This window comes from Nesoenas mayeri, assembly GCF_963082525.1.
Source record: "Nesoenas mayeri genome assembly, chromosome: Z".
Lineage (NCBI taxonomy): Eukaryota > Metazoa > Chordata > Aves > Columbiformes > Columbidae > Nesoenas > Nesoenas mayeri.
In genome coordinates, this window is record NC_137542.1 from 64,825,114 (window position 1) to 64,839,805 (window position 14,692).

Genomic DNA, 14,692 nt, shown 5'->3' on the forward strand with positions numbered 1-14,692 from the left:
GAAATCTAAACAAAAGACCCTGCTAGCTACAAAGGAGAAAAATTCTAACTGCGTGAAGAAAATTAACTCAGTTTCAGTCAAATCAGCACATGACTAAGTCCTGAGCATTTGGCTGGTGGAAAGGCTGCTGACAATGGGACCTGAGTTAGGATTAGCAAAGACCTCACATCTTCTGATCTCCTTGCTGAAGTAGGAGTCTCTCACAGTCTCCTTCAATCGGAACAGCAGTTTTACAGTCTGGTGAAGATGCCGCATAGATGGTTTTGGTCAGCTTTTTAGCTTTGCAATCTTCAAGAAAATGAAACTGTTATTTGAAGAAGTATGGAATGTGTCTTAAAATGAAGTCCTTCATAGAGGACTACACAGACTATCTCATATCCTCAGCAACTTTTGTAAGAATAATTCTAATCTGGTCAGTATAAGTTTTCAGCTAGACTTCTGCAATGTGTTCCCAATGGAGAGAAACAAAAGACAGTCTTCAGGGTCTCGTTAACCTGGCACACCTGGCAAATAAATAAATAAAACAAACTTTAAAAGCCTGGAAGCTGCTATCATCTTGCAGTGACACTGGAAAAATAATTACAAAACAAAATCAATTTTTTTATCTACTAAACAGACTACACAGGACAATCCCTTAATTTGGTAGCTTCCAATGTCTCTTTACTTACCTTGTGCATGGTATACACTAGAGATCTGTTTGACTGAGGCCTCTATTTCCAAGCAAGTATCAAGGACTTCATTTATGGTATATACCTTAAGTGCATTGCATTCTTTTGTTTTTAAAATTCACCCCCAGTCAAACATTCACCCATTCCAGGAAACACTGATGATGTTGTAAAGCCAGAGATCACTCGTAGCACCTGCACTGCTCTGTCAACTACTGATGTCCATAACCAAAGCTTTCAGTTGCTGAATACTAAAATAAAAGCTTCTCTGGCCAGATCACTACAAGAAGTCTTATGGAAATAACACCAGGAGCTGCATGAAGGAACACAGGTGCCAAAGAGTGTCTCCGTATGTTGGCTTGCGCCTTATCTGTTCTCATTATTGTACAATAAAAGAAAATAATCTTCATGGAATAACATACCAACCTGTCCTCCCATTACCACCGAATTTACAGCAATAACTCAATTTATTTGAGCTACATTAATCTAATTGTTGCTCCCAGGGCAAAGTCTGAATGCACAGTTTGTAGGAGACGGCAATTTGACACAGCTTTTTGTTTTATGACTTTCACAGAACTCAACCCTGAATTGCTCATAGATGAGCAGCACTATCTTTGGTACCACATTAAAAGGCTCACTGAAAATACAACCCCAGCAACAGTGTGAAGGTGTTTACCAGCAAGAATGTTAGAGTGCAAAAAATAAGTGGTAAAAAAAAGGGGGCATATAATCATTATAAGTGGACTTCAGATGATAGATAAAGTTAGGGGAAAACATACAAGCAAAGGAAAACACAGTGGAGCACAATGGACTAAACTTATCCCAACTATAACTCCAGCCAACTGGCTGGTATCTGATTGTCAAAATATGTTTAATGGGGAAAGAAAGAAATAAAATAAAGTATAAAATCCATCCTAGAACATAGTGCAGTGGTTTTGTTTGGATAAATCAGAATGCCTTCTATAATGCAGGTCTTCGAGATAAATTACTTATTATTGTAACTTCAATATCAAGCTACAAACCCTACCATTTTTCTGCCCCCTTCCATCCCTCTTTTTATTTCATGGTATTCTGTAAATACCCAGTGTGCTGTTTTCCTGGGATCACAATAAAGAGGGGGTTTAGGATCTTTTGTGCCTTATCACTGTGAAAAAAAATGCATTTATCCATCTATGACTGCTCATTTTCTAGAGTAAAAGTCGGCATTATCTGTGCAAGCTTATGGCTAATTGTTCTGCATAAGACATGGGTGTCTTATTTCCACTCACTACTTCAGAAACCCATTTGTTTTAATGTAGTTGCACATAGCAAGCTGTAAAGTAGGTTTTATGAAGCCAATAATGTAGATATAATACTTGAGGAATTCCTTTTTGTTTGGTTATATTTATTTTTCCAAACATTTTGTTTGAGAGAAAACGAGATTGCTATCTGCTGTTTCCTTATTTTTTTGCAGGAAAGCAAAGGGTTGTTGACTTCCTCTCCCCTCCCTTCCTTCCTTCTTTCTGAAGGTACTGTACTCATCTGAAAAAAAGAGAACGAAATGATTGTTCCTGTTCTCTTTCTTAAGTCGTTTGAAACACTGTCCCTGCTAGTTTTCTAAGTTTACTGCAATCTCTGTACGGGGGGAGGGAGGAGAGGGAGAGAGAGACAGAGATTACGAACATGAGAGCAGGTAGAAAGCTTAGGGCAAGACTCCTTCCAGCCTCAACAACTGGTAAGTTAAGTAAGAATGCTTTTATGGTTAACTCTTTAGAAGTGCAATACCTATGCTTTTGTATTAAGAAAAGGCATTAATCAGATACACATTTAACTGATAAAAAGATAATAACCATATGCATTGACAAGCAGCATATTTACGCTATAGATACGTGTAGTCTGGTTTTTAGATACTGGTGATAACAGCATACGTTTTAATCAATGCAGACAAGAAAATGTTTTCCAGTGAGACTGATAATATTCGTAACATGATCTGCTATGCATTTTGCATATACAGCTTCTGCTGCCAGAATCTTGTTACAGGCTGCACTAACTTTAACCTGAATGTTTCAGCAAGATTCACTGGGCCATTGTTGAAATAAAGAGAGAAGCTGTGTAATATGCAAATTGATGTATTTCATGTATCATCTGCCACTACTGAAGTCTGCGTCAACCCACTAGCCTGTAATATAGTGGGAGAAGAATTACTATGTCTTCTTTTTTTTTTGTTTTGTCTTTCTAACTGTATTTAAGATATGGTAAGACAGTTTCAGGCTCTCACTTGGAGAAAAAAGAGGTAAAGAAGTTCATGTTGCTTAGTATATAACAACACCAAGGCCAATCAACAATACTAGCAATAGGATGGACTCAAATGTTTATTTGTTGTTTGCATTGTTGTAGCTATCAATAATAATTTTTGTGTTGGGCATAAATGCATCTAAATGATCAGAAGCAGCATGTAAAATGAGTGACAGAATGCAAGAGCATGTTTCAAATATTGGAAGAGAAAAATCTCCTCCCATGCGTGTATAAAAGAAGATTGCAGAGGTGGGGGAAAGAATTACGACAGGTGTCCATTTCTCTGCAGAAGATCTTGGTCATCTTCTGATCCAGTATTTCTTCAGGCTGCAGCTCTGTGAAGTGCAGGGTCGTCTGCAGGATGCCCAGAACCCATACGGAGCAGCTCCAGAAGGCGGGAGGGCATCGTGCAGGGCTGGCAGGCAGCTCCGGCTCTCCCGCTCCTGCTCCGCTCTCACCGGGCACCTGGGCTGCACTTCCTCCCGGGGACAGCCCTCTGCTCCCACCCCTCCACAAAACAACTAGTGGAAAGGATTTTCTTCCCCCTCTCTCTGGTGCATTTCTGCACCCCATAGGAAGGAGTGATTTACCCCAAGTTCAGCCCGATTTCTGGGTAAGTTGTAGATTTCCTTCACTTTAGGAACTGCTTCACTCTGGTTCTGCCAAAGGCGGTGGAAATTAATTATCTCTAGAAGTTCTGTAGCTTAATGTTGCAGGTCAATCTAGTTTCGTACCAGTTATTAGGTTTATTTGGTTATGCTTAACCTACAAAGGATTCTCTGCTAATAGCAAGTAGATGCCAGATGTTGCCATGAAAATCACATGCCACATGTTTTGCTCAGGATACCTGGGTTTATGTTTTACGTGACTAAATACCGATTCAAATTAAATAGATGATTTGGAATACTATTTTGACAGTTACTTATCAAACATATGGAAAACCACTATTTATTTCAAGCTAGATGTAGAGGAGTCTTTTAAACATTGTAAATATGTAAGCTCTCATTTGTGGTGGTATTTCGCTCAAACTGCGGAGTGTCAGTCTGGTTGGAATCATCTGTAAGTTTTGATCTGGTTAGTTCAGAAATCCTGTTTAACATGTAAGTAAGAGCCAGTTGCAGCCTTTGGGTACAGATTTTGTTTCTGAAGATACAGAACATTAATGTATTATTGATTTGGACCACACATATGATAAATCCTTTCTCTGAGAGATTGTCTGAAGTACATGAAGAAGAATATATGCTTTCAAATTCATAGTAGGTGGACAAAAGCAGTACATGCTATTCTTAAATCTGTTTCCCAATCATGAGTATACAGACAGAACATTTTAAAAGAATGTTTAATAATTTCACAGTAAAAAATAGACCTTGAATTTTGAACATCATTGTTAAATATCACCTATCAGGTTTATATTTCTTTCAAATAATACAACTTTGCAATCATTTTGAGTCTGTTTTCACATTGTACATTGGATTGCTAGGATAACTTTAACATGACTTAGTATAATGGTAATTTGTAACACAGCTAATATCTTTCTGAGGTGTCAGGAAAAAGGAGATATTTGGCTGATGTATATATTATCCCACATTGCTGAGATATTTACAAGCAGAGACGAATATGGTCTGAGGTCAGATTGAGTACAGATCTACTACCAGTTTATGGTACAAACTAAATGTTTATGAAATGAGTTTTAAGTTATTCACCTCAACGTTATAGTAAAAAATATAATATTGAAGCAATAAACTAAGAATAATAAGAGACTGTTTATTTTGCTTAAAGTCTTATTGCTGCTATTGCTAAAAGCCATATTTATGTGTAAAGCATACATAAGTAAAAGGTCACTTAGTGTATGTCTTTTCCTAGACAATTATTTAAAGCCATTATTTTCATTTGATTTATTCTCAATTACAATGAAACAGAACACAGGCAGATTTTTGCCGTTGTTCTGAAGAATAAAACTACACTAATTATGACAAAGATGTTACAGAAATGAGTTTTAGCCCATGGAAAGCCAGGTTAACAAGTCTCATTCAAAAAGCATAGAAACTGATAGAAGTCTTTCTGTAAACATAAATTCTCTTTTTGCATTTAGGACAGTCTTCTTTAAAGGTGAGAATTATTGAGAATGTGAGTTTGGATGCAGAGTAGTAGCACTGATTTATACGTCCAACAACATTTTTGGTACCTTTAACACAGATTTTTGCCCAGGAGATAATCTGAATACTTGCACTTTAAGGGGTTTTTTTTATTGTTTACTCATTCTTTCAATCGAACACATCGATAAGGGCCTTGCCTTAGGGCTATCTGGACGCAGAGCAGATTCTGGTGGACTAAGTGGTATGATGTGCATCTCACGAATGAACATATTGGCATGTCTTTTAGGTACCATTTCTGGTAATTCCAGATAGACTTGCTGTATTTAGAGTGGGAGAAGCACAGCGGGATAAATCACGGTAGCAACCCAAGACAGGACACACATACAGAGGCAGAAGAGTACTGATTATCCCAGATAGCACTTACATTGTTTCCAAAGCCTCAGTGATGCAGAAAGACATGTGTCTGAAGGACACTCCACTCGGACAGATATCTCAGCACAATGCCATCCAGAAAATCTAAAGCAGTAAATGCTGCATAAGGTAACAGGGCACTTGTGTGGCCATGGTTCAAGGACAGAGGTTGGGCAAAGGTGTGTAGGGAAAAGTAGCCTCTTATTAGTTGGTAAGAAATTATGTATAGCTTCTGAGCACTAATGTGCGTTTCACAGGAGTAACTAATCCAATGAAACAAAAGGTGCCTTCAAACAGACCTTGCAAGTGCTGTGCACACTGCCACAGATGGCTGTAAAATTATTCATTTGTTTGACGGATTAATTTTATAGCCCAACCAATTTTTAAAAATAGACCCCTTGTTAGAACCAAATGAGCCTTTCCTTCTTTAATGCAGTAGTTTTCCCCAGTCTAGTTCACCATTCCAGAAGGCCACTGAAAAGGAAGGAATGTCAGCTTGTGGAAGAGAGAATTGTAGAGAGACAAGTAATATGAAACCTTTAGAAAGAAATAAACAAGTTTGGAAAAAAGATTACTTAGGGCTACCATCTTCCTGCCGAAAGGCTGATATTCTGAAGCTGCGACTGTAGCTCTCCATGGCTGTAAAAGTGCAGTGGAATTTTATGGATGATATTCAGATTTTCATCCAAAGAAGAGGCCTAAGTTAGTACTTACCGGCTATTTAAAGCACATACTGAACTGCATGCTGGATGTCTGATTTTTCTTTACATCTATCTGGCAGGGACTATTCCTTCTTGCCTGGCTCCTAAAATACTAATGATCCAACGAACAATATTATTTAATCTTTGTTTTAGGTCCTTCCAAACTTAATGCTTTTGTGATTTGCTTTTCTAAAATAAATAGTTTTATACTAGTGTTACTCTGATCTCAATAAGCAAACCACAGCATTTTCCTCTAAATCAACAACGCTCAATGTGTTGTAAAGACTTCTAATGACATTGGAAGTAACTAAGCTAAGTAATCATGTATTAAAAGAAGATATTTTCATGCTTTCAAGGTTATAGGAAGAAATTTGGCAAACATTTGATTTTTTTTTTTCTTTCACTCCTTATTTCCTGCTTTGGATGTTAGAAAGACATATTATTTGAATGAAAGGTGCAAAAAATATTTTTCTTCCTTTCTTTCATCTCTCTCTTCTACTATGAAAGCTAAAATACTGTCACATTTTCCTTCTGCTTTGTGGGTGTGCATAAATTAATGTGAGTTGAAATACTTAGGTAAAGAATGTGTTTCCTGAAAACCTATTTTCTCCTTGCCAATATTCATAAAAAGTAAGCTTGGAAACATCCAACTTTCCAGATGCTTAGGCTCATTAGCAGCACTAAAATTCAGAGAACACTGAAAAATACAAATGTTCATTTAATCTGGAGGTTCATTTAATTACAAAAAGCTGCAAGGTAAACTGAGTTTCATACATTGATAACGTACTTTTTATCTAATGAATTCAAGAAAAGCACAACTGATTTGAAATTGAAAGCAAGGCTATGAGAAGGGTCATATGTTTTCAGTTGTTATTCTTAGATGATGCTGTACTACAAGGAATACTAATGCACAGCAAGCAGGAATTACCCACCCAGTCCTCTGCCTGGAGGCCTGATGAAGAGTAGAAACCATCCAGTTTTTCTGCATAGGAAGAATTCTACAGGATGGTGTTCCCAAGGTAGAGGAGCAAGTGTGGTGGCTCCCGGATGGGAGCTCACAGCTCAGCCCCTGCTCAGGGAGCAGGATATTGTTACCCCAGGCCCTCTGATAAGACACAAGTGTGTTGGCTGGGAGGGACAAGATGACTTGAAGTCTTCCTTTTCACTGGTTTGTTGCTATTCAGGACGGAGCAAAAGCCATTTACGCTTTAGTCTTCCCTATTTAGGGTTGCAATGTAACTATCTGACTCTTTTTGCAGAGTCTAACCTAAGACTCCTCCTTTCGTTTTGTGGTCGGATCTGTGCTTGATCTGCTACTGAAATTTTCATAAATTAGAAAGAGTATGTGCTCTTACTAACATCCAATAAGCTAGATATAAACCAAACTCAAATATACCAACTCTAAAGATATTCAGGAAGTTCACACTGGTATATAGTCAGTATTTCAGGTTTAGTCCTCTCACTAAGGTGCTTTCAAAAGCAAGTAGTGGTTCAGCTTCAGGTAAATATGAAAAGGGGTTGTCTTTCATACAGTACTTCTTGGTAGCAGTGTATTTTTCTACCTGTCTGCTTTAAAGTATTTAGCATATATATACAATGAATGCAATATCAGGAGGTGAAAGAGAAAGGGATGACCTGTTTTTAGAACATCTGTCAGTATCTAAGGAACAGCAGGATTTGTTTGAACCATCTGGCTGGCATTAGCCCACTTTGGGTTAGCTCCCTGGTACAGGTTTCTGAAGCCATGAAGAGCATCCTGTATTTGTTCAAAATTGCTGCCCTGTGATAGGAATTACAGAAAACTGCAGAGGACCTCCTGGAAAAGCCAGCTGACAATAATACGCTCGCAGGTTTACCAGAAACTAAACGCATCTACTTATAAAGGTGAAGGAAAATAATGTGGTGTGGGGGTCTTGTTTTTTTTTTTCAGTTGGTTGGTTGTTTTGGTTTGTTGATTATGGTGGTTTTTTGTTTGTTTGTTTGTTTTTTGTTTCCCGCTCCCTGCCCCCTGCAGCACCACAGCAAAGAATTATACTAGCATGACTGTTCTATCATACAGGTTTTCTGCATAATGTTGCACTCACAATGTGGAGCCACCAAGGTTTTCAGAACCATTTTATATATCTGCAGGTAGCTTTTTGTCAAGATGTTATGAAGCAGCCACAGGTATCAAAGAAATGGTGCTGAGTGACCCCTCCTCCGTATCTCCTCTTCCTTCGGCCTTTTGAGTCCAAATACATTAATGTCTTTCCTGTCACACAAAAACTGGAACACCCCTAAACTTAAGCTGTGGGTAGAGAAATGCAGTTGAACAGCTGCCGCTGTATTTTGTAGGCAAATGGTCAGGCCTTGGGATTGCCTCTAATGACTGCAGTGAAGATGTTCACTAGATCATTCACTACGAGACACAGCAAATATGCACAGACCGGCACCCAGTGGAAGGCACTAAACCTGGTCAGGACAGCAAATCAGAACAGAATTCACATTATTATTTATCCTCTGAGTACTGTCCCTTTGCCCACAGCACAGCCTCACCTGCCACCATTCCACCATTCCTCTCAAAACACAATAATTCCTATCAAATCTTCCAGGTTTGTATGTGGCACTCAGCAAATTTCCAGGGAAAAAGTTCTGAACAGAATGATTTTTTTTTTCTTTTTTTTTTTTGAGGGGGTAGGGGGCAGGGGTGGATTTTTACATTGTTTACAAAACTTTATTTTATATTGTTGGTTAGCCATTCTTAGACATGGCGTAGAGTCACAGTGGTTTGATGCTTTTCTGGTTTTCTTTTTCTTATGATGAATATCTGAATTTAGTATCCGAAACAAGTGTTTGGCATCGCTAACAGTAAAGAATTAGTACTAGAATTGTTCAGGAACTGTGAAGAATTTCAGATTTCCAACTATGTTGAGTTCCTTTTATATATATATATATATATATATATTTTTTTTTTTTTGGCAAAAAGTAATTTCTTATTTGTTTGTAGCTCTAGCCTCTATTCCGGTATCTGCTGATGACATTTGGCTAAGTCTGAGCTGCCATTCTCACTCCGTATGTTAGTTTATTGAATTCAGTAAAACTGGCATTTTAAATCTGTTTCAGTTTAAAATAATTAACCCGAAGAATTTCTCCCTGTTAGCTGATTTCCACGGAGATTTGTTTTCCAAGTGATCGAAATGACAGAAGCAATATAATTTTTTTTTTTTTTGTATTTCAGATTCCCTTTAGTGGTTTCAATAAGTTATTTCTGATTTTTAACAATTTCTAGGAGTTAAAAAGCAATTCAAAGAAATCTGCAGGATGCATTTTGGAGATCAGAGAGAAAAATCGTTTGCATTTTGCTGTACAGTCAAGAAGAAGATTCAAATTTGGCATCTCAGGAGAAGGGTAAAGCTAGAGAGGAAGTCATCTTAAATTACTTCCTCGCAAGCACTTTGTATGATCAGTCAAAAATACCATTTTATGCTGCAACTGAAGAACTAAGTGTATTTCTCTTTAAACAATATAGGCTGATTTTAAAAAATGGACTCCCATTTGATTGCAATTGTGAGATGTATGGGAAGGTGACAATTTTTCTGAACAATAAGAACGTATTTCAGTTCAACATGGTTTCAATGTTATAATACAGATTTTATGCTCTGGAAGGCTAGAAAGCAGAGCCTTCTATTCACAGTGCAGACATATCAAAAGTAGTTTCCTCCAGTGCTCCAGTAATTTGCCTTAAGACCCATTTTTAACTCTGTCTCATTGCCCATGATTCTTAGTCTTTTCTATTTGGGTATCAACAGGATAAACACAGTGGTGTCCTAGGAACGGCACTGACATCTCTCATTCCTTTGCCATGTTTTCTATTCAACTTTGTTCAGAGGGAAATGTCTAATTCACTATTGAGCCAGCTTAACTGCAAGAAAGTAAGAGAGGTTAATAGGGATTAATTAGTCTTTTCAGCCAAGCAGGTTTTCCATCAACAATTCTGCTCAAATTTCAGCTGAAATCAAATTTATTAATCTTTTCTACATGACTAGGAAAGTATCATCTGGTAATTACTTTTAATGAACTGGACACCAAGAGAAGTGGTCCGTAGCAGATATATTTTTCCTAATTCTGTCAATTTCTGGAGGAAACTCTCTTCTTTCAGTTCTTGTAGAATATGCCATGTCTTACTGGAACACACAATACCTGCCACTCTAGTGACCTTCAGTTTCACTAGAAGTTTTGAATAGTGTGACACAAAGAACTGAACACAAAATAAATACAAAAAGTGGTGGCCTTGCTGAAAAATAATAATACACCTCTGTCACGGTTTCTCTTATCTCATCCCCGTACACAAAACCAGGACAATCCCCAAGTTTTAATAAAGCTAGACTTTCACTACAAAGCAATCTGTTTTGTAGACTTTGTATGAAAACTCTCTCATACAATCCTCTGCCCTTCTCCAAGTATATGCACACATTTTACCTAGTACTTTCTTTTTGACGTACCTGTTGTTTTACACGTGCAACGCTCAGAAGGTGCAATTGCTTTCCCACACATTAACTGCTAATGGTGTGGGAGGTTGCCAGCGGGCTGCTTGAAGAACCAAAGCTGAAAGTGGCCCTCAACTACCCCTTAAGATAATGAAGAGGTGGGAGGAGACCAGACCATCTCCCTGGTCTCCATAGAGGTGATAATGACACTGGGACTACAGTAGGAAGGAAAGCTTAATCTATTTCCTTTTTAAAGGTCATGAATGCCAGTGAAAGGTTTACTTTCAAAACAACAGCCCAAGCAGGACAGCATGAAGGTTATGGAAGGGTATGCTTTTTTGACGATACTAATTTTGGGTGTTCTGCACAGCTTCCTTATTTTTTTAAGTAATACTACTCTCTACATCTCAACCCCCCACCCCCGTCTGCACTCTATAGTGTTTAATCATTGTACTCTTTAGTGGAAATATTCCATCCAAAGTGTTCTTCCAAGAACTCCACACTCTATTCAATATAACTATTTTACTTCCAGATCCCTTCTTATATTCATATTAGTTATTTGTTCTTCAGTTCACTCTGACCCTGAAAATATCTGTATGGTGAGAAAAAAACAAACAAACAAAAAGCCCTCTAAAACTGCCTTACTGTTATTTGATAATTTTCCAGGGAAAAACTTATTTAATACATAGGACCCCTATGGTGCCAAAAATGCACCATTTTAATTTGCAATAGCAGATATGGAAATAGACAGGAAACAGGAATGGAGTGATAGGACTTCTATAAACAGTGAATAAAGTGACTCCACATACTTTACAGAGACAGGGACAGATCCAAGTTCCAGCCTCTGACATGTCCTCCTTACCCAATTAAGAAAATGAAGAAATTTGTCTTACTGGCATCACCTCATAACAGTCAAATACCAATTCTTGTTCTCAGCTGCACCTCTGATTTTACATAATGATTTCAGTGCAAAGTGGATGATGCCAGGGAGAGAATTAGGGCAGTTACTTAGGATGAATCACTGCCATTGTTTAATTGAGTAATTATCTGAGCTGGCCAACCCATTGTTAATTCCAATAACTAGTGAGGGCAGGATCAAATTGCATTTCCCCCCCTTTTGCTGGCACCAGCTAAACTTTACACATTCAAAACTCTGCTATGTATGTGCTCCTGATGTCACCATCCTGCATAATCTGGTCTTAGCAGGGCAGGGTCTGGAAACTCAGTATACCTATGCACAAATGTAGGGATCCAGTCCTGTAAAAACATTCACGTGAAACTGAATATACTTCAATGACATAAAATTCAGTGCAAAATATAACTTTATGAGGCGGGAGATTTTGACTAATTTCCCTCCTCCCCACTGAGAGATTTGGACGTGTGAGGGTAATCTGGGCCGTTATGCACAAAAATTAAGTGCCAAGGTGCAGGGAGCAGAGGTAAGACAGACTCCGTAGTCTGCTGCACTCCATCCTCTCGAGAGGTAGTTCTGGCCCCCTTCCAGGTGCTGCTTCTGCAGGTTTTTTGAAAAGTCGCAAGTTAAAGGTACTTCACCCTCCTGAGTGATTGCATTTATGGCTCAGCTAGAGTGTCAGGTTCCTTTCATTTAATTCTGTTTTGTAATACCTTCTCTGCAGTACCAAAGCTCCAGAAGAAGAGTCTGAGGATCCCTAATGGGTGAGTGCAATTTGTCAAGGTACATCCTCAGCCTAAACTCAGACCTATACTCATTTCTTTGACAGCAGCTCTCAGCACTCAGCCTCTTGTGTTTGTTTTATTTTCAAAACAGACAAAACTAGTCTGGGGTACCTGAGATAATTTCTTCTTCACATGAACACGAGTGCCTTCAAGAGCAGAGCAGTGCCACACACTGGCTAGCCTGCTTGAGACAATAGTCCACCAATGTGTATCCTCCACACTTCTGTTCAGAGTATGGATATATTTAGCTTTCTCGTTTGGTGAATAAAAGAATAAAAGGGAGGCATTGTACGATGTAACCTAACCAATAAAAACTATGCAGTTCAATGGTTATCAGCAAAAATTATCCAGCTTTACAGGGGCAACAGATCAGTTTCTGAAGATGGGAGAAATTGAAGCAGGATGGGTTGGTGACTCAGGGAGTGGTGAGGAGATGAAAAGTGGGCCATACTTGAAATAACCGACAGTACATACGGATTTCAGGGTACTTCAAAGAGAAACCACAGAAGTGTTTCAGGGTGGAAGTAGATTGAGAAGAGTGTAAGTGGGCATCTCTACTGCACTGTGCAGCTTTCAATGCCCTGACTCCTCTCTGAATCTCGGGAGCTACAAGACTCTCCATCAGAGAACTCAGAGATACCTCACTTCTCCAGGACACAGCTACCGATTTCTGTACACCTCGCAGCCCACAAGGAAGGCTTGTCTTTGGATTTTTATATTAAGTAACTTTTATCCAAATGTAGCCTTCATAGAAGAATTAAAAATCAGAATACAACATGGGGAAATTTCTGAGCCACAGCCAGCTGGTGGTCTGATTCTGGAAAATCATCATCATACTCCTTTTGTTTCTTATATTCTTCAAAAAGCATTGTCTTGGGTCAGCTACGCTACTAGCCTGAGCTGATACGGCTGGTTTTGCATCCTCCTGCAACTCCACAGCAGTTCCTTTTCAGGCTACACTTACCAGGTTTCTGCTGGTGGAAAAAAGAGAGGCAAGAGATTGAGCGAGAGCCCACCCTGATGTGAGCAGGGATGAGGCAGGGCTGCCCTGTGGACACAGAGCCAGAGATCTAGCAGCCAGAGCCTGCTCCCTCTCCCCTTCCTCCCCATCTCAAAGCAGCCTTGAATTCTCTGTTTGCATCAGAGGATCAGGTAGGTGGAGGTGCTCAGCTGAGGAGATATAACCTTTGTCTCCTTACATACTAAGACCAGATAACTTGCTCTGCCTTTCAGGCTCCCACCATGTGTAGCTGTGCTTTGGGGCGGCTTTATGTAAACACCCATCACTTCAGAGACTGTGGACTTAACATCCACTTTGTTAGTCAGGTTATCTATGTGTTGCTGACCATTTTAGAAGAAAGAATCAAGAAGCAGTGAGGGAGTGAACCACAATGGAATAGAGAAGTGAAGAGGGAAGGGAATGTAAGAGAAGAACTAAGAAAAATCACAAAGAGGAAGAAAAAGAGAAAAAAATAAAAAGGAGAAAGAAGGGTATGGAAAAGAGGACCCAAACCAGCAGCAAGCCTAAACTGTACTCAAACGGCACTTTGGATGTACATTGAAATGACTAGACATGGTCTGTGTGGCTAAAATACTGCTGGGGGCATTACCAATAAGGCCCTATTGCAGATGTTCAGTGGTTAACCCAGCCATACTGCTCTGCGACCTCCCCCCAGCCGTCTTGTTAGACAATAGAATAGTAATGTAAATGATAGCAAAGGTTTTGCCAAAGTAAGCACAGAGCACACATAAAAACAGTGAGAGAAATAGCAAACCATGTTGCGAAACTGAGAATGCAGCGCTGATTCTACAGGGAAGAAAAATATCTACAGCTACCTCACCACAGCAGCAGGCAATTTTTAATTAAAAAAAAAAGAATCTAAACAATATCACCACTATTTCGCAAATTATGTCATAAACCATTCTATAAGCACATGTGATGCCACCATCAGTGACCTAGCTTTGGCAGGGTAGGGGTTGGTCTGCTCCAGATTTTCAATGGAGGAAATGTCAGAATCTAGTTTAATATCTTCAATAATTATCAAAACAAATATGATCTGTAAGTTATGGAAAACTGAATGTGCATTCACTTTGAGATTTTGAGTATTTTCACTACTACAAGAAATACCCAAGTAACTATACTACCGCAAAAGTAATAATAGTGTCTTGCTTCCTGACAACTGAATAGAAAAACAAGCTACACATGCATCCAAGATGGCTACAAAAGCCACTCTATAAGCAGTGCAGGCAAGTGGATAAGTTGCCTATGCTTCTGTATTTCCCAGCCACAATAAAACAAAAATTGTGTAAGCTAAAGCATTATAATTTAGGAATAACCAAGAATACAGGGAGGGTATTTCTCTTGCACAGTTTTCTGGGAG

General features: G+C 38.8%; 1 protein-coding gene across 1 annotated transcript in view; it reads left to right on the top strand.

Annotated features, from left to right (window-relative positions):
- Positions 1 to 2,327: 2,327 nt before the first annotated feature.
- Positions 2,328 to 14,692, top strand: part of ZNF366 (zinc finger protein 366) — a gene marked incomplete at both ends in the record, with an annotated part of 31,815 nt that continues 19,450 nt past the window's right edge. The window contains one exon of the mRNA XM_080363021.1: positions 2,328 to 2,388. Within this exon, the coding sequence (XP_080219147.1) occupies positions 2,328 to 2,388 (61 nt within the window). The remainder of the gene's footprint in view (positions 2,389 to 14,692) is intronic.